This window comes from Pan paniscus, chromosome 15 (genome assembly GCF_029289425.2).
Source record: "Pan paniscus chromosome 15, NHGRI_mPanPan1-v2.0_pri, whole genome shotgun sequence".
Lineage (NCBI taxonomy): Eukaryota > Metazoa > Chordata > Mammalia > Primates > Hominidae > Pan > Pan paniscus.
In genome coordinates this window covers 95624366-95641417 of record NC_073264.2, presented here as the reverse complement: position 1 = coordinate 95641417, position 17052 = coordinate 95624366, and the positions used below count along the sequence as shown (strand labels likewise).

The following is a 17052-nucleotide window of genomic DNA, read 5'->3' as shown; positions in this document are numbered from 1 at the left end:
CCTACCTTCTGAGCTCATTATTTCTGGGAGATAAGTGGTCAAGATGCTTTGATCTACAGGTGGGAAGCCTAGTCCAGACAGCTCAGTGGCCCGCTATGGGAGAGCAGAGGTGGACAGGCTATCCCTATGCATTCTTTCTGCAGTCCTCTCCAGACTGGAGGGCCTAGAAGACACTGAGCAGAAAAATCACCTTTTCCCTAAAAGAAGTAACCAAGTCAACAGACACACACCAACTTACATGTGTGTAGAACATGTCAGAATTTAGGCTTCGGATGACTTCCACCTGGCCTCGGTGCAGGAGGCAGACACCTGCTTTGGATTTGCATAATTTGAGGCCAGGTGCTGCTCTGATTTCCCCAGAGGAAAAGCTCTGTTTCCCAGGGTCCACCTTTAGGAGCAGAAAACTGCTGGTGGCTTTGAAATAGCCATTGTCCTGTTCAGAAGTGTCGAGGGTCCACTCCCAGCCTGGGTGCCCCCCACACATTTCCGTACATATTGGTATATGCACTCACCTGTCAGCACAGCTGTACTTAGTGCCTTCCCACGTTGGCACAAACTAAAGCCAATCTCCTCATTTACGCTCTGGACCTACGGCCCCTCGCTACTCAGGAATATCACCCTAGAAATCCTCTCCTCACTTTCCTACATCAGCATATGTTTTTCTCTCTTCTGAATCATTTCCATCAGATACAAAGATGCCCTTATCTTTCCTATCATGAAACCTCGCAGGGGGCCAGGGAAAACTTACAGCTCATAGAAGTGGCTTCTATGCAAGAAGACAAAGCAGGTGTCTGCCTTCTGTGCAGGCAGGCCTGTATGGCTTGTGCTGGCCTGCAGGAAATCTCAATGCTATTATTTTTCCCAACATAAAAGCTTCTCTTGACCTCTGCTTTCCCCCAGTTATTCCTCCATTTCGTCACTCCCCCTTTGCAGGTGAATACCATGAAGCAGTTGCCTCTGTTCACAGCCCCTAGTTCCTCTCATCCTCTCCTAAATCCACTCCAGTCCAGCTTCTGCACCCACTTCTCACAGAGAGCTCCCTTCCCAGGGTCCCAAGGGTGTCTGTGTTGCAGAGTGCAGTCAGTCTCAGGCCTCGCTCTTCGGCTGGTTTCTGTCCCCACCTCCTTAAGGCACTCTTCATTTGGCTTCCAGCTCTCCACTCTCACCTCTCCCCTCCTCAATCTCCTTTGCTGGAGACTCCTCTCCTCCTCCAGGTCTCAGAGGTGAGTGTCTCAGGGCTCAGTTCCCAGCCTTCTTTTCTGTCTACACTTACCCCTGAGTGAGCACACAGGCTCAGAGCTTTAAACACCATCTCTATTACCACGACTGCCATGCTTCCATCCCCAGCCCCTGTTCTCCCCCAAATTCCAGAGTCATGGATCTTTCTGACATTCCCAGAATGTCCCCTGGATGTGTAATTGGAGCTTAGTGTCAACACATCCAGAATGACTTCCTGATCTGTCCCCAGAGAACCTCCCCAAGCCTGCCCATCTCAGTCAGTGGTAACTCCATCTTTTTAGTTGCTCAAGCCAAAAACCTTGGAGTCATCCTGACCACCCTCAAATGCCTCATTCAGTCTGTCAGGAAACTCCTTTAGCCTACAGCAAACCACATCTGGAATTTAGTATCTTTCCGCCATCTCTGTGGCTCCCAACATGTGACTACCACACTAGCTTTCAAATGGTCTCCCAGCATCAATTTTTGCCCATCCCCACTACACACACCACCACCACCAAGAGTATATTCTTAACAGAGGCAACAGAATGATCCTTTTAAATCCTAAGCAAGACTATGTCACTCCTCTGTTCAAAACCCGACAGTGACTCCCCATTTTATTCAGGAAAAAAAACCCAATTTGTCTAACTCTCTTGCCTGCCTCAAGGTTTGCTCAAACTTTGGACCAATCCTCGATTCCTGCAAGTCGATCTATTTTTTTTTTCTATAGCACTTACTGCCTTCTGCATACCACTAGTACATGTATATAGGCTTAAGTGGTACTTTTTGTTGTGTTGATTCTATCACCTGTCTTCCCTGCTAGAACACACAGTCAGGGGCAGGGATCTTTGCCTGCTCTGTTCATAGATGCATCTCCAGCACCTAGAACAGCACCTGGTGTACAGTAGGGATTTAGTAAATGTTTGTTGAGTGAATGAATGAATGGAAAGGTAAATTTGGGAGTCGTTGGGCCTGTTGATCATATTCAAAGCTGTGAGACTGAATGACATGTATGGGGATGGAGTGAAGGTGGAAAAGAGAAGGGGACCAAGGTCTGAGCCTGGAAGCAGCAGTGTCACCGGTAGAGATGGGAGGGGTGGAGCCCGACAGGGGCAGGAGTGGTGGGGAAGGAGGAGAAGCCTCAAGGGGTGGACCTGGAATGCTTCACCTTGGAGAAAGGGATTACCGTCAGGTGCGGCTCACTGAGAGCTGGCTCTGGGACGTGGGGCTGGTTGTCAACGGTGACTCTGGAAAGAGTTGCTTCCATAAAAAGTTGAGGTCAAAGAGCTGACTGGAGTGGACTGAGGCAATTGTGGGAGGGAGTGGAGATAGCTGCTATAAAAGGAAGAAAAGAAATGAGCTGGAAGCTGGAGAGGCTATTCAGGGCCAAGAGAGATCTCTTGGCATTAGTTTTTGAGGATAGGGTCACTCTAGCATGAGGCCTCCTCCAGAGGAGGATCAAAGGGGCACTGTTTAAGGATGATGCAGGAGAGAGAGGACACATAGGCAGGAATGAGATCCTTGGGTAGGTGGGAAAATAGGGTGCAAGGCCAGGTGAACAGGAATCCAGGGTCTGCAGGTACCTCAGGAGACCCTGGGCCCCAGGCTCCGGGCAGGAGGCTGATCGCGGTTCAGCCACAGAGGATGTGAAGCTGCTAGTTGGAGGGCAGGAGGATGGACACCTGCTAAGCACCAACTGTCTGCTGAGCGCCTTGTCTGCATTTGCCTTAGCACCCCTAGTGTCCCGCAGGAGCGACGATGATCATCTTCCTTCTCACACCAGTGACTTAGAGAGGGAAGGTCACAGAGCTCATGAGAGGCAGAGTGGATTTGAACTCAGTTCTGTCTAGCTCCAGATTCTGGGTGCCTTGTTTCCTCCAGTGTCAGGTCTTCTGGGGTCAGGATGGGCTCAGGGCTCAGGCATGGCAGCGACTACAGTGGGGACATCATCAGTGACTGTGGCTGAAGGGGCTCTGAGACGGGGGAACTTGAGACTTGAGAACACTCCCTGTAGAGGGCTCTGGGGCAGGTGTGCTGGGAGGCAGGGACACGGTTCAGAGAGCTTACAGTGTTTTGAAACCAGGGTCCCAGGGTTAAGGAGCCCCTCCTCATTCTGTGGATGGAGAGAGATTGGAGACCTTTGGGGCTGGGAGGACACATGTTTCATTGGTCATGTATCCTGAGGCTTGCCCTGCAACACAACAGGACTTGACCACTCACCCTTGTCGTGTCAATTCCCCAGGGTCGTAGACGTGTCAGTACCCAGACTCCACATGACGGGCACCTTCGACCTGAAGAAGACTCTCTCCTACATAGGTGTCTCCAAAATCTTTGAGGAACATGGTGATCTCACCAAGATCGCCCCTCATCGCAGCCTGAAAGTGGGCGAGGTAAGCCTGCCTAGCCTGGACTCCACTCCCTGCAGCACAGGGGCCTTCCCCCAGCCGGGGCCAGAGCCAGGGTCACAGTGGCTGTCAGAGCCGAGACTCCACCCACCAGTCGGGGCGGGCATGAATGCAGCTGTGCCCCTTACCAACCCCGTGATCCTGGGCAAACCACATAACCTCCCCCAGCCTCATGCTTCCAGTCTTTAAAACTGCTGCTATTTTGGAAATCAATTCAATGTAGCAAACGTTGATCAAGGCCTGGAACAGTTATCAGGCCTAGAACTGGTCTAGGTCTAACCCAGACCCTCTCTCAAAAGCCACATCCATCTTTCTTTCTCTCTTTCTTTTCTTTCTTTCTTTCTCTTTCTTTTTCTCTTTCTCTCTCTCTTTCTTTCTCTCTCTCTCTCTTTCTTTCTCTCTTTCTTTCTTTCTTTTTTTTTCTTTCTCTCTTTCTGTCTCTCTCTCTCTTTCTTTTTTCTTTCTTTCTTTCTCTCTCTCTCTCTCTTCCTTCCTTCCTTTCTTTCTTTTATTTTGTTTTTTGAAGGAGTCTTGCACTGTCGCCCAGGCTGGAGTACAGTGGCGCATCTCAGCTCACTGCAACCTCCACCTCCCAGGTTCAAGCAATTCTCCTGCCTCAGCCTCCCGAGTAGCTGGGATTACAGGCACCCGCCACCATGCCCGGCTAATTTTTTTGTATTTTTAGTAGAGACAGGGTTTCACCATGTTGGCCAGGCTGGTCTCAAACTCCTGACCTCAGGTCATCCACCCACCTTGGCCTCCCGAAGTGCTGGGATTACAGGCGTGAGCCACCGCACCCAAGGCCACATGTTTCGTATGAGTTGGCGTAAGCATGTGCTGCATAGGAAGAGATGACCAAGCAAAGGGGCCTGTGGCCTCTGGCAAAGGTGAGCACCTGACTGTCTGGGGAAAGAAGAGAGCACCATATAGGTAGAGTCACCGGATTTAGCAGATTTCATACAGGATACCCAATTAAATTTGAATTTTAGATAAATGATGAATAATATTTTTAGTGCCAGTATGTTCAGAATATTTCACGGGACACACTTACACTAAAACATATTCATTGTTTATCTTGAATTCAAATTTCAGTGGATGTCCTGTATTTCACCTGGCAACCCTACTTTGGGGTTAAAAAGACATTGAAGGAGGGGAAAGATTTCAACAAGCAGAGATGGGTGCGGGGATGGGTGCAGCAGTGTGGCCAAGGCTGGGGGTTTTTGGATATCATGGAGTAGTGGGTGGTGGGGATTGGGTGCTTAGTGGAGATAAAGTGGGAGGTTCAAGCCAGTCTGGGAAGGATCCAGCTTGCCAAGCTGAGCCCGCTGCTCTGAATCAGATGGCACAGATTCCACTGTATTTTTCACGTTGACTTAAGAAACACAGTTACTAGAATTTTCTCACTTTTGAGCTTTCCTGCCACAGACTTCCCACAAACATTTAACACCAGCTCTGAAGGTCTTGTTGAGTTTAATGGCTCATTTCTTTCTGTAGTTACGTTTGCTGATAGCTGTGATTGTAACACAGGATACAGTCCTGTTTTCTGCAAGTAAAATTGTGAGAATTTTGTAGGCTAGCAAGAAATGTGCCAGGATTTCACACATGCCCGTTAGTTTCCCAGTACTGATCACCTGTTTACAGACGTTGATGCCTTTGGAGTGGATTTGGGATGCAAGTCATCTCAAAGAGCTAATCCAGAATCCTTCTCCCTCTTAACCATCCACCAGGTGGATGAAAGGAGGTGCTGGAGGCTTCAGGGTGGGGGTACCACCACCTCACTTTCACCCAGCTACAGCCCAGTAGACCTTTCTGCCACGGCTATGGTTGATGCTTCCCTGTAACCCATGAGAAAGAGAAGCAAACCCCACTCCATCTCTCCCCCTACCGACTCCCGTAACTGATGCTCCCCCTGCACCATCTTTTCCTTCACACGGCATCTGCTTGTCGAATATTCTCCAGCATTAATGGCAAAAGAGCCAGGAACCCTGGAGTAAACCAAGTTACTGCTGTGCTGGACGGCTTGGGCCAAGTTGTCTTCCTCTCTGATCCTCTCTGGGCCTCCGGCCCACTATGGTCGCCGAGGAGCTTGGCAGGCCCTGACTTTGCCCTTGGCTTCTGTAGGCTGTGCACAAGGCTGAGCTGAAGATGGATGAGAGGGGTACGGAAGGGGCCGCTGGCACCGGAGCACAGACTCTGCCCATGGAGACACCACTCGTCGTCAAGATAGACAAACCCTATCTGCTGCTGATTTACAGCGAGAAAATACCTTCCGTGCTCTTCCTGGGAAAGATTGTTAACCCTATTGGAAAATAAAGGAGAATTCCTGCTTGCCACAGACCCCGAACATGGCTTGGGGTTGAACATGTTCCATCTTCCTGAGATGGAAGTCACAGGCATATTTCAGTTTAGTCTCTCCCTGTCACCACCTCCCTAGACAGCCCGAATGAGCAAAACTGCAAGTTCTGGAAGTCCTGTGCCCCATTTCCTCCCTGCCCATTCAAATGCTGGGATGCAATGCCCCACCCCCGCCCACTTGGTGGCATTCTCCTCTCCCCTCCAGCGGGCAGAGGGACTCTGTGATTTAGTTAACAAATGTTTCTCCCCGACAGCCCTGCCCCAGGTTGACTGGCTGTTGGTGGATAATTTGGGGAAGGTATGGGCCACAGCAAGTACCTGGGGTCTGGAGTGAGAGACTGGGGTTCAAATCCTAGAATGAGGTATCTTTGGGAAAGCCACAAACCCTCTCTGAGTCTGTCTTCTTATTTCTGAAGTGAAGGTCCTGCCCCTCCCTTTGGGGCTCCAAGGAAGCTAGTTCAGTGCTTTAACAAAGTCGGTCCCAACTCTGTGAGTCCTTGGCCAATGATCCGCCCCAGAGTGTCCACGTGGGAGCTCTGGGCTCAGCCAGGAATCCAGGCGGATGGGGAAACAGGGACGGGGCCAGTCCAGCCCCTCGGGCAGCATTAGAAGGACGAAGTCTATTAGTAGCCGCCAGCTTTGTCCATTTCTGGCACAAAAAGAACATCCTGGCACCCTCCCTCCCCTGTCCCCTCCCTATCTTGTTGTCAAAGGCAGATCCTGCAGTTTAAACCTGTTAGCAAGTTCAATTGAAGAGTGAGTGGGGTCTCTGCGCCCTCCCCAGAAAATGTGGCCCTGCAGGGCCGCCTGTGGCCACTAGAGGGCACCAGGTGCTCGCAGGGCCGCGCACAGGTTCCCGGCCTGGGGCAAGCTCATTTCAAACATCTGGTTCCTTCCTCTCCTCCAGGGAATTCCCAGGGCTTTCGGTGTTTGGAGAGGAGAGGATACTGGCTGGCTTGGCACTGAGGAGCCTCGACTGGCACTACTTATCATTTCCCGGGCGTGTTTAGCAGTTTGCAGCTCATGGTGTCCTTTGTGTTCTGGTCACAGGTGCTCTCAGAGCAGCCAGAGTGGGCGTCCCTATAACAGACATGGAAACTGAGGCTCAGAGAGGTGACGTGGCTTTCTCGTGGCCTCAGGGTTAGCCACATGCAGCAAGTGCCCCATCTTCTGGTTTGGGGCAGGAAGGCAAGAGTCCCCAAAGGCTGGTGGAGAAGGCTGCCTGTGGGTGATGGGGGAGGGGCAGGGCTAGTGGACGGTGGTGAGGGCTGAGCCCGGGACCCCAGGGTGCGCAGCCCCTTTTCGAGAGGGTGGGGGTGAGGGAGAAGGTTGAGACCCCGCACAGGGACACAGACGTGGGAAAAAGGCTGGGAATCCCGGCCGAGCCCTTTGCCGACCTCATTTCCCCTGCCCCAGCCTGAGGGGTGGGTATAGAAAGACACAGAAACCCTTAGCTACGGTCTCAGGTGCGCAACAAATGACACTGGGGAAGTGACACTGCCAGGAAAGCCACCGAGTGGCCAGGTGACCTGGGCATATCACTAAACCTTTCTGAGCCTTAGCCGCTTCATTTATTGAGAGAGGATCATAATATCTACCTCCAGCGGCTAAGCTAGAGACTAATACCCTCTATCTACCTATCTACCTCTGAGGATCACGTGAGCTTGCATGGCCATTGTGCCTGGCACGTGGGCATGCAGTAGAGAGCCCCTGCTGCGGTCCTCCACCGGCCCCCTCCAGTGCTTCTGCCATCTCCTCTAATGGGAATTCCCTCCTCCAGCCTAACAAACTCTTCCTCACCGTTTAATACCCAGGCCACTAGGACCTCTTTATGAACTCTTCTCTACCTTTCCAACATCTTCCAAGCAGCCTCTTCCGAGCAGCCTTCCAAAACCCTTACCTCCATGCATGACGATGGCAGGTGGGTCTGAATGTTCCCTCCAGCCCCCTGTGGGCTGCAGTCAGTCCTCCATTAAATGATGACTTCTGGGCTGCAATCTCTGGGCTCATTGTTGATATATGTAGACCGGTTCCTGCCTTCCTGGGGTTAATAATCAGTGAGGGAAGCCACCATGAATCCAATAAACACATGTTTGTCATGAGCTGCAGTGGGCACAGTGAAGGAGACGTCACAGAGCTTGCAAAGGGTGTCACAGAAGGGTCGTGTCCAGTCCGGGGGTCGCATGTCACAGACAGGTCGCGTCCAGTCCAGGGGCCCAAGAAAGGCTTCCCCAGGATGTAACATTTAGGAGGAGCTCCAAATGCTGGGAACTCATCTGTTTTTAAACTGTAGTTAGGAATTAAAACTGCATATAGAGGTGTTTTTTCCAGCATAGTTAATAATATGTTAAATACTGATTGGTATTTCTAAGTATACCAATAGAAATCAGGCATAAGCTCGAGTTCTTTATTCATCTTCCTTTTAACTAATTCTGTTTTTAAAATGACTGTTGCATATCTTAAATATTTTTAAATATCATGTTCTGTTTTCATAGCTACATTTGTATTATTCACTGCACAAATAAATTCTATTTTGAAAAAGAAAAAAAAAGAGGAAGAAATGAGGGTGGGAGCCCAGGGAGGCCCCACCAAGCAGTGAGAACAGCATGTGCAAAGGCCCTGAGGTCGGGAGTGGCACGGGTGAGGAGCTGAAATGAGATCAGTAAGCAAGAAGGGGTGGGAGCGGGGCCAAGAGGTAGGTGGGAACTCATGGGCCACAGAGGGATGCTGGTCTTTAATTGAAGAACTGTGGCTGGCTGCAGCAGGTGTGCAGTTTGAGAGTGACTCAGGCAAGCCCATGTGTTTTATGTCCCTCTGCCTGCAGACTTGTGTCCTTGTATCCCCCATACCCAGGCCGGTACCTGCCACAGAGCACACACCCAACACGTATTTGCTGGAAAGAAAAACTGCCCTGCTAATCATCCTTGTCCAGACACGGTCAGCCCCCTCCAAAGCTCCCCTCTCCTCTGGGAGGGGAGTCACATGCCTTAGTCCCAGCAGGCCTGCCCACTAGGATGTGGCCATGCCTGCTCCTTCTTGTAGGTCTGTGTGCCACCTCCCTACATCTTCCCACCCTGCCTGGATGCTCTCCTTGCTCCTCATCCTCTCCCACTCCCACGACTTCCTTCCAGCATGTTACTCAGTCTTTCAGGGAGGGTTCACCCCTTCTCCTTCTCAGAAGCCTTCCCAGGTCACATATTTGTGGGCTGAAAAACCTTGTGAATAAATGAGTGAATGAATGACTGGATTTTGATTTTGACATAACCGACACTTCCTAGATGCCTATCAAAGCCTGACACGACACAAGTGCTTTCCCCATCTCACTGGCCCATAACCCTTCCGGTTGGTGTGACCATCCCATTTTACTGATAAGAAAACGGAGGCTTAGGAAGATCACGTCAATTGCACAAGGTCCCACAGCTAGACTGCCACAGAGGTAGGAGCAAATACAAATCCCCCGAGCACTTGTGGCTTTTATTTGTCCCATCAGTTCATCCATCCATCCATGCAACAAATATTCACTGAGTGTCCTCTCTGTGCGGGGACAAAGAGGGGTTTTAGGGTTTTGTGAATAAAATATAGAAAGATCCTTGCCCTTGCAGAGGTCTCGTGTTACTCGGGAGAGGCAGGAAATTAACAATAGGTGTGATCAAGAAATAAGGACATACCAGCCTGGCCAATATGGAGAAACCCCGTCTTTACTAAAAATACAGAAATTAGCCAGGCATGGTGGCATGCACCTGTAATCCCGGCTAATTGGGAGGCTGAGGCAGGAGAATCACTTGAACCTAGGAGGCGGAGGTTGCAGTGAGCCAAGATGGCACCACTGCGCTCCAGCCTGGGTGACAGAACAAGACTCCGTTAAAAAAGAAAGGAGAGGAGAGGAGAGAAGAGAAGAGACATTAAGTGGAGTGGGTAAGGGTGACTAGCGGTGCCAGTGGCGCTGGCAGGGGTCACAGCCAGCCTCCTGGGAGGCTGAGACAGTGGGTTTTATGGTTCTCCTCTCTGAGATCTCTGCTGCACAGTCCTCTGGAGGCTTTAGCCTGGGAAATGCCCATGCAAATGAAGAGGGCCAGCCCCTCCACACTTGTGGGTATATCTCGTCAGGTGGCATGAGAGACTGAGAAAAGAAATAAGACACAGAGAGAAAGTATAGAGAAAGAAAAGTGGGCCCAGGGGACCGGCGCTCAGCATACGGAGGACCTGCACCGGCACCGGTCTCTGAGTTCCCTCAGTATTTATTGATTACTGTTTTCATTATCTCAGCAAGAGGAATGCAGTAGGAGAGCAGGGCGATAGTGGGGAGAAGGTCAGCAAGAAAACATGTGAGCAAAGGAATCTGTGTCACAAATAAGTTCAAGGGAAGGTACTATGCCTGGATGTGCACGTAGGCCAGATTTATGCTTCTCTCCACCCAAACATCTCAGTGGAGTAAAGACTAACAGAGCAGCATTGCTGCCAACATGTCTCGCCTCCAGCCACAGGGCGGTTTTTCTCTTATCTCAGAATTGAACAAATATACAATTGAGTTTTATACCGAGTTTTATACCGAGTTTCTCCTGCCAGGGGCAGGCAGGAGAAACAAGCCTTCCTCTATCTCAACTGCAAGAGACCTTCCTCTTTTACTAATCCTCCTCAGCACAGACCCTTCATGGGTGTTGGGCTGGGGGACAGTCAGGTCTTTCCCATTCCACGAGGCCATATCTCAGGCTATCACATGGGGAGAAACCTTGGACAATACCCGGCTTTCCAGGGCAGAGGTCCCTGCGGCTTTCCGCAGTGCATTGTGCCCCTGGTTTATCGAGACTGGAGAATGGCGATGACTTTTACCAAGCACACTGCCTGTAAACATTTTGTTAACAAGGCACATCCTGCACAGCCCTAGATCCCTTAAACCTTGATTCCATACAACACATGTTTTTGTGAGCTCAAGGTTGGGCCAAAGTTACAGATTAACAGCATCTCAGGGCAAAGCAATTGTTCAGGGTACAGGTCAAAATGGAGTTTCTTATGTCTTCCCTTTCTACATAGACACAGCAACAGTCTGATCTCTCTTTCTTTTCCCTACAGCAAAGGTGGACTTGATGCATAAAAGAAGGATTCACCCTAACCAAGAATGAGGGTGCCCAGTGTCAGAGGCCCAGGAGAGACAGGCTGCCTTGGTGTGGTCCTGCTTGACCTACACGATACAGAAAACCTCTGTGCAGCCTCCGAGCAGGGGACTTTCTACCTCTTCCAGCATAGGCTGGGTGCCAGGAGTCTGGTTTGCTGTCTGCCCCCACTCTGCCTGCAGCACTGCCTGCCTGGGCTGAGGTCATTCATGTGGGCGCATAACAGAAGTGACAGACTGGTGTGTTGGCAAGAATGGTCACAGATGGGAAGTCCTAGTTCCTGGCCCTGCTTTTCCCAGACACTGACTGTGTGGCTGGAGCAAATACCTTCTTCCTGTTGGGCTTCCACTGCCCATTTGTGCAATGATGAGGTTGCCCTGGATGCCCCCAGAAGACCCTTCTATTTTGGGCAATACTTTGATGTTCATATTGGAAATGATAGAACTGGCTCGAAAGTTTTATGTATAGTCATTCTCCCGTGCATTTGTTTAGTCAATAAATACTTACTGGGAATCTACTGTGTGCCAGGCTGTGTTCCAGGGATGGAGAAGCCAGGATGGACAGGAGAGACAGGAACCTTTTTCAAGCAGAGCTGAGGTCACATGGTCTGCTTCCTCCCCATTTTCTAGTCTCCCCTTCAGAACCAGCCAGGAACACATATCCTACCCCGCTGAGTCACCACGTCAGTGCTCAGATGTTCCCACAGGGGTGCAAAGCCAAGGTGCCCTTTCTCTTTGGGAAACCAGCTCTCCATTAGTGCTCAGTTTCTCAAATTTTATTTACTCCCAAACCATTTTCACGATTAGGGCTAAATTCCCCTCTCTTTTGTACATTATTTGCTCAAGGCCTATCCTTAAATCAATTCATGTTAGGAAAAGAAAATTTGTTTAAATAGAAAAATTAATACTGCAGTCATACACAGAAACTAGCACAACTTGCCACAAGTAGAAAGTAAAAATGCACACAACAAAACTAATTCAGTGATTAAATTCAACCAAGACTGTCACAGATTGCAGGCTCCCAGCTTGTGGTTTGCTCACCCTTGTTAGAAAGGAAAGTCAGCAAGCCTGAGATGGTGGTAAAGATGGGCTGGCATCAAGCTGAGACTCACTACTGGGGGAACTCAGAATGATCAAAAGAGAGCTGGAGGAGGGAGGACTTTGACACTGAGTGATTTCGCATCGTGGGCAGAAACCACCTGAGATTGTTTACCCTGTGAACAGAGCAGTCATCTCCCTGATCCCTGGAGACTTCGGCCAAGGTTGGAATGTTTTCCTGATTTATGTCCTTGACTGACTGGCTTTACTTTCTTCTTTTTAAATTTTGGAATAATTGTAGCTTCACAGAAAAGATGTGAAGAGAGTCCACTGAGTTTCCATGCACACTTCAACAGCTTCATCTAATGCTAACATCTTCCATGACTGTGAGACGTCAGTCACAGCTGAGGAACCAATGTTGCTAGCTTACTATTCACTAAACTACAGAATTTATTTGAATTTCACCATCTTTTTAAATGAATATTTTTTTTTCTGTTCCAGGATCCAATCCAGGGTACACGTCACATATAGTGGTCTTTTATTTTAAAGACTTTGAAAAATGCGTCAGGTGGCTGGAGATTGGTGGGAAGCCCTGGAGTTAGACAGGCTGAGGTCAAATTCACAGCTGTGCCATTTATTTGGTTTGTGACATTAGGCACATCCCTTGGTGGACCAGTCCTTAGTTTTGCATCTGTATGATGTGGGGATAGTAATACTGATCTTTCAGGGTCTTGGGAGAATTCAATGCTATAGGTTACACGAACCCACTTGGCAGCTGCTGGGCACACATCCATAGAGTATTGGCTTTTAGAGGTCTCCAGAGCAGGAAGGGTAGTCCACTGGGTGGGCTTCCATGAAGATTGAATGTCCTTCCAGCACAGACAGCTTTTCCGTAGCTGTTTTCTTCACCATGATGTGAACAGAGGAATCACAGATTCCTGGGCAAGGCAGAAAAAGGGGCTCTCCAGGATGAAGATCCCTGCTGGGGCAGGAATCCCATGTGTCCCATGATGTTGAAATAATGACCCCTTGCCAAAAAAAAAAAAAAAAAAAACCCTAGACTAATTAACAGACAGACAAAATTCCTCAAGGCTTGGGGTCCTGTCTGGATCTATCTCCCTTCCCTATCTCTACCCTCAGCTTGGTTCAGATTCCTAGAAGTCAGGGGATCACACTGGGCAGGCTAGGAAATGAACAATGTTGCAGCAGAAAGGGTGGCAGGGAGCTGCACTTCCTGAGACAGATCCATGGTGGGGACTGTGGAACTCAGCTGGGGAGGCTTCTTGACAATCCGAAGGGTACCCTCTAGCTAAGATGGCACTCCAAGAGTAGCCTTGAGGTACCCAATCTGCTCCATTGTTAGGAGAAACAATGGGTGAAATATTAAAACAAGTATTGAAATAGAAAAGTATAAAGATGTAGCCAGATTTTAAAAATAGTATGAATATCTCCAATAAACCAGAAATGGAGCAGAAGCATAAGAATGTGTGAGGCAGGCAAGAGATCCTGTAGCCAGAGTCCTAAGAGGATCCCAGAAAGGCCTGCACATAGCAGGAGAGGCTCCATGGAGGAGTATGGACTTGGGACAAGGCTCCATCTTGATGGGCCCATGGGGATCTACTCCTGGCTGGTTGCTACTCCAGCAGGCTTGGTTTTATGAATTTGGGGAGAAATGGGTCTTTACTTTCAAGGTGGCCCTGAGGCCCCAGGAACGGAGGACCTCAGAGCTAGAGGAAACCCTGAAGAGCTTCTCTCTGGGGCAAGGACAGAAGGTGGGGTGAAGGGTAGGAAGAGGAAGCACACAGCCCTCCCCACTCTCAAGTCTTCTCATCTTTCCCTGGAAAATCTGATTAGGTAGTTCTGCATGGGACCTGGAAATTTGCATTTTAATGAGAGCCCAATTAAGCTTGGTAAGTTCCATACTTCTTTAGGCTGCCTCTCTGTGTTTTACCAACTATGAGTCTTTACAAAAGTCCCTGGGTGTGGATGAGCCAATAGTGCCTGGTCCTCAGGGTTCCCAACATCCCTCCCACTTTCTCCTTCCCATGCAATCTGCTACCTCTCTCCCTATTACTTACTGATCATAGTCCTGACTCTGGAGGATGCCTCACAAAGTCCAGACTGTCTAATCAGGGAGACCGACATATAAGAAGATAAACTGCCCTGGTTTGCTCCAGGTGTTTGTAAAGGGAGGGGCAGACTTTCTGTGGGATCTAGAGAAGACTTCGTGCAGTGGGTGATTTTAAGCTGGAGCTGGCAGGATGGGAAGGAGTGTGTCAGGCAAAGAGAATGAGATGGGTAGTCCAAGCCAACTGAGATATGTGTGTAATCATAGAGAGTAGAGGAAGAAACAGCAGGGTGGCATTCATTTCAACTTATTGTATTTTGATTTTTATTTAGGTATAGTTCACATAAAGTACACAAATATTTCTGCCCACTATTTCTTCAAAATTTTCTGTTCTCCACTGTCCCTCACTTTTTTTTGCCTAGGACTCCAATTACACATATGTTAGACCATTGATGTTGTCCCGCAAGTCACTGGGACTTGTTTTTTATTATTATTATTTTCCAGCTTGCTGTCTTCAGTTTGAATAGTTCCTATTGATATGTTTTCAAGATCACAGATCTTTTCTTCTATAGTACTATATTTGCTGTTAAACCCAGCCAGTGAATTTTTCATTTCAGATATTAAGTTTTTCATCTCTAGAAGTTTGATTTTTCCCACATTACAGTAACATTTTTATTATTTAAACATATTTTAGTAACTGTTTTAAAGTCCTTGTCTGCAAATTCCTTAATCTCTATTATGTCTGAGCCTGTTTATATTGCTTAATTTTTCTTCTGGTCATGGGTCACATTTTCCTAGTCCTAGAATGTCTAGCAATTTTTAATTGGATGCTGGACATCATAACATTACAATTTTGTTGTCTTCCTTTACAGTGTTTGACATTTGTTTTAACAGGCAATAAGTTACTTACAGATCTGTTTGAGCTTGTCAAGGCATGTTTTTAAACTTTGTTAGGGTGGGTCTAGTGCAGCTTTAATTCAAAGTTAGTTTAGCCCTAATGCCAAGATGTGACACTTCTGGATCTCTACTGAATGCTCCAGGTCTCTCCACTTTGGGTGGTCATAACCTTAATATATAATATATCCTCATGCTTTGTGAACTCTGGAAATTATTTTGCTTATACCTTCACAGTAGGTTTATCTTTTCGTGTGTGTGTGTGTGTGTGTGTGTGTGTGTGTGTGTTGACCAGCCATGTGGAATTTCACTTTATGCATGCAGAGCTTAGTACTTAGCTTTGGACTTAAAGAGACCCCTATGAACATTTCTAAAGCTCTCCTCTAGTACTTCACTGCACAAATTATAGCTTCCTCAGTTTTCTCAAACTCTAATGTCTGTCTCCTAAGCTCAGCAAGCCTCCCATGCCCTCCTTGGGTTTTTTTCCACACGTCCAGAAAGTGTCCTTAGGCAGAAAATTGGGACAATTGTAGATCTTATCTCATTTTTTACTTTTCCTGCCTGTTCTCTAATATCTGAATTGTTTGATGTATTTTTCGAGTATCTCAATAGTGTCATAAATTTTGTCTAGTTTTCTATCTGTTTACAACTGTTTGCAACCAATATCAGTTACTTTGTTTTGGCCAAAAGTGTAAGTCAACTCAAACTTTACATATATACCTGTGTAACTTTACCTTAAGTAGCTACAGGACTTTCCATCACCCTGAGTTCCCCTTGCTTATTACCAGTCAGGATTACTCTTCAAAGATAAATGGATTATTTCATTTTATTTCAATTCATTTATTCTTTTAGCAACCACTTACTGAACCGTGAGTATTGGCCAAAGAGTGGGTGCACAAGTAGACAAAATTAAGGTAGACAGAATCCCTGATTCATGAATTGTTCAGTCACACAAATAAATGTGAAACTATGACAGTGATAAGTGTTTCACTGAGAAGTTGGTGGTACTATAAAAATAGCTGCTGGGAGAAATTTTTCTTATTTCAGTGGTCAAAGACAGTTTCCTTGAGGAAATCACACAAACTAGGGCCTAAATAATGAATAAAAATTAATTAGGGGAAAAGTCAGATGAAGAGAGTTGGAAGGATATTCCAGGAGTAGGAAACAACAAATATCACATGTGAGCATAAAAAAAAAATCAGCAGAATGGGCTAACATGGATGTCAAGGGCAAGGGGCTTCATGATCTGTGATGAAGTTAGAGGAGCCCACAGAGGCCAGGCAATGCAAGTTAAGACTTCAGTGTTTACTTTGGGAAATGGGAGGCTATTGAGACATTTTAAATAGTAAGTGACACAGTCAGGTTTGAGTTTTAAAAGACTATTCTAGCTGTCATGTGCAGAGTGAATTGGAGGAGCAGGACAGGGTATGCAGAGAGAGCTGTTAGGAAGCTCTGTGGTAGCCCAGGCAAGACACAATGACAGCCCAACTAGCCTGCTAGAGTGGAGGCAGAGAAAAGTGGATGGACTTGAGCAACATTTAGGAGGTAAAGTTGACAAAACTGGCGATAAGTTGACATGAAGAAGAAGGAAGTGCAAGGATGCCTCCTAGGCTCAGCTAACTAGGTGAATGGTGGACCCAGTGACAGAAATGTTGAAAAGAGGTTTCGGTTGTGGCTGTTGCTGGGAGATGGTTCTTGGGAAGGAGTCTGAGTTCATTGTGGTTCATATTGCATGTAAGGTTTATTTGCAACATCAGGAGGAGATATCAAGTAGGAAGTTAGACATGTAGAGATCAGAGGAAAGGATTGAGCTGGAGAATAAAAATAATATATCATTTGCATGTCTAGCTGGAGAATAAAAATAATATATCATTTGCATGTCTTAGTAATGAAGTCATGGGTGTTGTGGCATGAGATCAGCTGGAGGGAGAGGAGAGATTAAAGTGAGGAGAGAGCTACAACCAAGT

General features: G+C 47.8%; 1 protein-coding gene across 3 annotated transcripts in view; it reads left to right on the top strand.

Annotated features, from left to right (window-relative positions):
- The window catches only part of SERPINA12 (serpin family A member 12), a 31150-nt gene extending 25193 nt beyond the window's left edge, over window positions 1-5957 (top strand). For all 3 annotated transcript variants that reach the window (XM_057299709.1, XM_034937219.4, XM_057299708.1), the window contains 2 exons: window positions 3458-3605; window positions 5742-5957. In XM_057299709.1, coding sequence (XP_057155692.1) covers window positions 3458-3605; window positions 5742-5933 — 340 coding nt within the window. In that variant the 3' untranslated portion in view covers window positions 5934-5957. The remainder of the gene's footprint in view (window positions 1-3457; window positions 3606-5741) is intronic.
- Window positions 5958-17052: the final 11095 nt, after the last annotated feature.